The 6,721-nt window shown below is 47.0% G+C and overlaps 2 protein-coding genes across 4 annotated transcripts in view; one reads left to right on the forward strand and one right to left on the reverse strand.

Moving 5' to 3' along the window:
* The window catches only part of sugct (succinyl-CoA:glutarate-CoA transferase), a 14,138-nt gene extending 8,973 nt beyond the window's left edge, over positions 1–5,165 (reverse strand). The window contains exons 1-9 of one of the 2 annotated variants that reach the window (XM_037973161.1): positions 4,770–5,165; positions 4,025–4,070; positions 3,886–3,959; positions 3,733–3,818; positions 3,594–3,644; positions 3,473–3,479; positions 2,597–2,688; positions 2,368–2,511; positions 1,840–1,935 (exon numbers count right to left, since the gene is read on the reverse strand). In XM_037973161.1, coding sequence (XP_037829089.1) covers positions 1,840–1,935; positions 2,368–2,511; positions 2,597–2,688; positions 3,473–3,479; positions 3,594–3,644; positions 3,733–3,818; positions 3,886–3,959; positions 4,025–4,070; positions 4,770–4,920 — 747 coding nt within the window. In that variant the 5' untranslated portion in view covers positions 4,921–5,165. Of the gene's footprint in view, positions 1–1,839; positions 1,936–2,367; positions 2,512–2,596; positions 2,689–3,306; positions 3,428–3,472; positions 3,480–3,593; positions 3,645–3,732; positions 3,819–3,885; positions 3,960–4,024; positions 4,071–4,769 lie in introns of both variants that reach the window. The other variant, XM_037973160.1, reaches the window with a different exon arrangement.
* A 211-nt stretch (positions 5,166–5,376) lies between these two features.
* LOC108229516 (NACHT, LRR and PYD domains-containing protein 8-like) overlaps positions 5,377–6,721 on the forward strand; it is a 5,993-nt gene continuing 4,648 nt past the window's right edge. The window contains exon 1 of one of the 2 annotated variants that reach the window (XM_037973162.1): positions 5,377–5,724. The gene's annotated coding sequence lies outside the window, so the exon portion shown is untranslated. Of the gene's footprint in view, positions 5,725–6,374; positions 6,491–6,721 lie in introns of those variants that run through there. The other variant, XM_037973164.1, reaches the window with a different exon arrangement.

Genomic DNA, 6,721 nt, shown 5'->3' on the forward strand with positions numbered 1-6,721 from the left:
GACGGACCGAGCAGGTCCAGGATCCGATGGAAGACCTTCTGGACAGGACGGACCGAGCAGGTCCAGGATCCGATGGAAGAACTTCTGGACAGGACGGACCGAGCAGGTCCAGGATCCGATGGAAGAACTTCTGGACAGGACGGACAGAGAACCTGAGAACCGAGGGCTCTCAGGCTGAGGGTGTTTCTGTCCACGACTGACTCTGTTTCCAACACATTCCTAGTTTCCTTCATGGAGTCATTGTTCAAACTGTTGGGTTCTTTTCACATGTCCTTCAGTCTTCAGCCATGAAGACGGACCTGAAGGCAAATGAAAGAAAACTTCAGGTCTTCAGAGGAGCTGCAGGAATTCCCAGCAGGCCTCTGGTTTATCAGAAGCAAACATCTGGAACATCTGTATGAAGTGATGGACGCGGATCTCGTTCCGGTTCCTCCCGGCTCGGTTTCTGCAGGATCAAGACGTGAACTTTAAACTCCTCAAACGTTTCCTTTCAGAAACCAAAACCACATCAGGCCCGGTTCTGATCCCAAACCTTCAGCTGGGCTTTCATCTCCAACGCCCCCGGGCTGAGGAAAAGCGGTTCACATGAGCTTTAGGTTCGATGCTGGGACGGTGGAGCTGTGGCTGGGTCCACGGGGAGCAGGAGGAAGAGGAGCTCGGTGAGATCAAACAGGAAGAGGACTTCCTGTTTCTTCTCAGCGCAGATTAAAGAGATGATCTGGTAAAAATAGACCCAAGATCAGCTGGTTTCATCTAAAAACAGCTCGGTCCATCAGAGCCCTGAAGGAACCTTCTGTTCCTCTGTGGAGAACCTGGACCTTCAGCTGGTTTCATCTGGGATCATGTTGAGTTCCTAAAAACACCCCGGTCCATCAGAACCCTGAAGGAACCCTGTGTTCCTCTGTGGAGAACCTGGACCTTGGACCACAGATCCTTCAGCTCACCTTCAGAGTAAAACTGAATGTTCTGCTTCAGAACGTTCATCAGACCCTCAGAACGATGATAATTCATGGAGAAAACGTGTTTAACTTTAAATGAGCGAGGTTCTGGTCTGGACCCGCTCCAGGAACCGGTTTGTTGCTTTAAAAGAATCTGAGGTTAAACAGGCAGGAAGTCTGAGAAACACGGAAACTGACAGAAAATAAAGCATAAAATGAAACGACTGCATTAAAACTTCTGCTTTGATGAATTAAAGCTTTTAGTTTGATATAAAACAGGAACTTCCTGTTTTCTGATAAATTAAACATTCATCCTGAAATCCGTTTATAAACAGCAAGAAATAAATGGATCCTATTAAAGCAGAACTTTTAGTTATTTTACGTTTAATCTCTACACTCTGCAACGTTAGACTATAAACTTTAAATTCTTCAAACCAGAAAAAGTTTTAATGATGTGGAAATTTTACACTAATTTTATAAATGCAGTAATTATTTTGTTGTCTTATTCATTCATTTCTTTGGTTAATATTCATTTATTCCTGGATTTCAGGCTGATAAAGTTAGAAAAAAGTCCTGAAATGAACAAATGGATCAATATTAAAATAAAGTTCAGTCAAAGATCTTCTCTGGGAAAGAGGCCTTACTCCTTCCCTGAAACAAGATCATAATTCAAACAGTCAGGGCTGTAAAATAAATATTTATTCAGTTCAAAGAGAAAAGTGAAAGAAAATGAAAGAATCTCTGATTTATTCGGTTTATTTCACCAGCTGCTGAATCTGGATTCCTTTACTGAACCAGAAAGTTTCCTGATTTGAATCATTGAGATCTTTGGACCACAGGGTCCAGAGCCAGGCTGGTTTCTAAGGACCCGTCTCTGACACAGGAACAGGAAGTAACTCACCTGGTATGGGACGATGCTCTCGTGGGCCGTCCCCCAGCGCCGCGCCTCCTTCCCTGCATTCAGATAATTGGCTGCTACGTGGCTGAGGCAGGAAACCTGCAGAGACAGGGGTCAGAGGTCACCTTCAGCCTTCCTCTGACCCTCGAACCCTCAGACGTGCAGCAGAAACCTTCAGACCACGATGGACACAAAGACACGGGGACAACAAAGTCCACCGTCTGTCCAGTTAAAATCATCTGACTCCAGGAGTTCCTGCCAGGAACCCGAACCCTCAGCAGCTGTGTCTCTGAGGAACCATGATGACCTTTGGCCCTTCCCAGGTTGACGGGCAGCAGCTGCTTCTAATCATTTTAGGTCCCAGAGTTTTTCCTTTTCTTCTAAAAACACAAACAAATAAATAAGTCCCTAACCTAACCCTGTGAGCCTCAGGCGGTCGGAGGGCGATGAGCCGGCAGCTTCAACACTGGGATTTCCCAGCAGAGCCTGAACACAACACCATAACTTACAGGTGAGGTAGTGACGTCATACCTGAGACGACAGCAGGTTGCAGTCGATGTGAACTCCTCTTCCTGTCCTGTGTCTCTGCAGCAGAGCGGCCATGATGGCTCCGTGTGCATACAGACCCGTTGCCAGGTCCGTCATGGCGACACCGGGACGCACCGGCTCGCCGTCCTGCCGGCAGCAGCAGAAGAGATTAAAGAGTGAGCTCCAGCAGGACCGTGTGACAGCCGCAGCAGCCAAACGCAGCTCGTCTGACCTCCGGCCCCGTGATGTGCATCATCCCTGACACGGCAGAGGCGATGGAGTCGTACCCTGGACTGGGGGACAGAGGACCAGTCTGTCCGTAACCTGAGGACACGAACACACCCAGAGTGAGACTTTAACCAGAAACAGTGAACTTCCAGAAAAACTCACAGGTTGACTTTACAGATTTAACATTTTCCAGACTGTCAGAACCTGAACTGATGTCTCTGAGGACCTCAGAGACATCAGAGACATCTGGGGACAGAAGTCAGGGTCTTCACCTGTCAGCTGGTTCCCAAAGTGAAATAAAGTCTGTTACGTTTCTGTTCTCATTCAGCTGTTAATCCTCCAGCGCCTGTTCTGGATTAAAGAGGTCCAGTTGGCTGCTCATGTTCAACCTGAAGGAACCCTCCGACCACCGACAGCCTCATGCTGTGGTTTCTGCACAGCCAGAGTTAAATTCACTCCTTCATTCAGAAAGTCTGACATTAACGATGTTTGGTTCCATGTTCTGGTGGAAAACAATGAAATTATAGAGTAAATTCAGCTCATCTTTCTGCCAGAAGCAGCTGCTGGATCATCTGAGGGAAGTTAAAGCCCTCCTGCAGAGCGCTGCAGGCAGCCTCACGTCTATCTGTGGAGTCTGACGACCCCTGCTGGTTCCACAGGTGAACTGCAGGACCTCTGACGTCACAGCAGCAGACAGACCAGGTGAGTCCGTACCTGATATGGAGCAGTAGATGAGCCGTGGATTCAGTCCCATCAGCTGATCGAACCCTAAACCCATCAGAGGAAGTTTCCCCGGCAGGAAGTTCTCCACCAACACGTCACACACACCTGAGAGCTGAGACACACACACACACACACCTGAGAGCTGAGACACACACACCTGAGAGCTGAGACACACACACCTGAGCTGGGACACACACGCGCACACACACACACACACACACACACACACACACACACCTGAGCTGGGACTGACAGCTGCACCTGGAGCAGCGCCGTACCTGCTGGATGACCGCCGCTCCTCTGGGATGTTTCAGGTCCACAGCAACACTCTGAAACAGAAGGTTTGTTCCTCTGAGAACAGAGAACGCCACGTGAGGAAGAACGTTACAGAACCGAGCCTCGTCTTCTCGCGGCCACCTTCTTGTTCCGGTTGATGCTCAGGAAATAGACGCTCTCTGACCCGACAAACGGAGGACCCCAGGTTCTGGTGTCGTCGCCTCCACCTGTCCAACACAAACCCGTCAGGTTTCCCACAATCCCTCAGCGGTAGGCGGGCAGAAACACGCTCACCTGGCCGCTCCACCTTGATCACCTCAGCTCCCAGGTCTCCCAGGATCATGGTGGCGAACGGGCCGGCCAGAACTCTGCAAACAACCAGACAGACGTTAGAACCTGAGTTCTGAGAGAACCGTCTGACTGCAGGACTCACCTGGTCAGGTCCAGGACTCTGACGCCCTCTAGTGGCCGAAGGCTTTCTGCAGCAGAAACCAGAACCAGAACCAGAACCAGAGTTCAGACACAGAACCTGAGCTTTCCAAACAGAACAATGTCCAGAGGATGAGGATGATAATCTGTCAGCAGTAATCAGGGATTATGAGGGTGTTGGGCTGGTTTTAAGTCCAGCTGTTTGTTTTAAAGAATGTTGTTTAAACTCAGCTTTTAGATTCAGATTTTATGGGTTTAATTTGCTCTGTCCTTTAAAATAAATTAAACTTTAATGAGACTTTATACCAACAGTCAGACAGGACCAGAGTCTGTTCAAAGGGTTTAATCTGAAAAGGACCGAATTCTCCCAGAAAGAGGATAAAATGTTGATATTTCATTAAAATGTGCCGTCAGTGACTCACAACTAAAGGTAAAAATCCAGGTGACTCTGAAGAACGTTACAGGTTTAACCACTGACTGATTTATATGTCTAATCTATAGAAAACATTATTAAAATTCATATAAAGAAACTTTAAGAAAAAAAACTGCAGTTTGGACTTTTATTTTGACAAGAACAGCTGATTAATGCGATAAATGACGAGTTCAGTGTCATCAGAAACATCTTTCATAAAGTCTAAAACATGCTGAGAATATCTGCAGTTTGATCCCAGGACCTCAGATTATCTCATTAATCCGGAGCACAGCACATGCTAACGTTAGCCTGCTAGTTCCGCTCCGGCCGGAAGTACCTGTGTTTGTGTCCGACCTCCAGCGCCTGCTGCCCGGTCCCCTCCCCGGCTCGCTGCCCGGCAGCAGCGGCCTGGAGCCGGGCCGGCAGAGAGCCCAGAGACGGCTGGTCAACACTCTGACAGGAGCGGACATCTTCTCACCTGTTAGCATTAGGCTAACAGCTACGGCTACCTAACTTCCGGGAGACGCGTTTCAAAATAAAAGTTGATAAACAACAGACTATTTCTTCATCGATTTGTCTGAAACAATTTTAAATAACAAAACAGGCATTAATCCAGGCAGTAAATTATAACTACACAAAGTAAAAAGTGAAATAAATACTTAAAAATAAATTATTAAAAAACAAGCTCAATTAACTTTATGAGAGCTTATTTTCTGATTTCTGAAAGTTTCAAGACCCTTTTTTAAATTTCTTAACAGACTAAAATCAGACATTTAAATTAATCCTAAATTAAATAAACCTAATATTTTGGTGAAAGGAAAGGTTTACAGACAGGGGTGAGAGCAGCCATGTTGTATGGTTGGAGACAGTGGGACTGACTGGGTATATTGGTAGCAGGATGTTAGAGATGCTGCTGCCAGGAAAAAGACAAGAGGACATATATGGATGCAGTTAGAGAGGACAGAGGACAGAAGACAGAGTTCGATGGAGGAGGAGACCCCTGAGAAGGGAACAGCTGAAGGCAGGCTGACAGATCTTTAAATATAAACTGTTCTTCAGTCCACGGACACATGGTTTCCTGTAACTAAAAAGGGGGAGGAGGCATGAAACTGAAAGTATTTCAGTTCAGACTCCATTTTGTCTCAGAAGACAGTTAGATAGAGGAGGACAATCCGCTGTGGTGACCCCTGAAAAAGGACCAGCTGAAGGCAGACAGGCAGATGTCTTCAGTCCACGAACACATGACCTCCTGTAGAGGAAAAGGGGCTGGAGCCTGAAGCAGCTGAATCAGGGTGAGTGTTAACAACTTTCTTCTTCTCCTGTCAGAGTCTCTGAGAGGCTTTCCTGTCTGTGGAGGGAAGAAGAGACACATCTCGGTTTAACACCTGCACCTCCAGGTCTGTCTGTGGGGAAAACTGCTGTTTCTACAGGCTGTTCAAAGGTTTTACAGACAGGATGATGAGTTCAAAACACCGGCCTGTTCTCGAGTTACTGACAACTTTAACAAACGTTATTAATCATAAAGTCACATTGCTTTTAACAAACTTCACTTCAGTCGTTTTAAACATGTGGGATCATTTACAGGAGGTTCATCTGTTGAATACGAAATTAGTTTGATTTATTTATGAAATCTGACCAGAACACCTGTCTGTCTCTCTGTCCATCTGTCCAACTGTCTCTCTGTCTCTGTCTGAAAGAGAAAAGTGCAGAAACTCTTCCTGGTTCTCTGAGTTTTTGACTTGTCTAAGAAAGAAAAGTCTCTGTTGCTGCAGCTCAGACTCTGACAATGATGTGTTGAAACACTGACGGATGGGAGAGACACACCCCCACAGGTGAACTCACCTTGTTTCCTGTAAAGGAAACAGTGGGTGGAGCCTCACAGACAGGTTATACTGCTCTCAACAGATCAGAATAAAGCAAACAGGTTCAGTTTGTTCAGACTCCATTTTGTCTCAGAAGACAGAAGAGTCCAGTAACTAGTCAATCTGTCTACTCCCTGTAAAACCACAGCAGGAGCTATGTCCACATTCTTGGTACAAAGTCGAGCTCGTTCTCTGTGTGAGTTGGACTCCACCCGGGCTGTCGCTTGTTTCCGATCCTGTTTTTGGAGTTCATGGAAAGGATCTCGAGGCGCAGTAATACAAGCGGCTGAAATGAGTTTCCTCCGCAGGGTGTCTGGGCTCTCCCTTAGAGATAGGGTGAGAAGCTCGGTCATCCGGGAGGGACTCAGAGTAGAGCCGCTGCTCCTCCACGTCGAGAGGAGCCAGTTGAGGTGGCTCGGGCATCTGG

Source organism: Kryptolebias marmoratus, linkage group LG21, assembly GCF_001649575.2.
Source record: "Kryptolebias marmoratus isolate JLee-2015 linkage group LG21, ASM164957v2, whole genome shotgun sequence".
NCBI classification, from domain to species: Eukaryota; Metazoa; Chordata; class Actinopteri; order Cyprinodontiformes; family Rivulidae; genus Kryptolebias; species Kryptolebias marmoratus.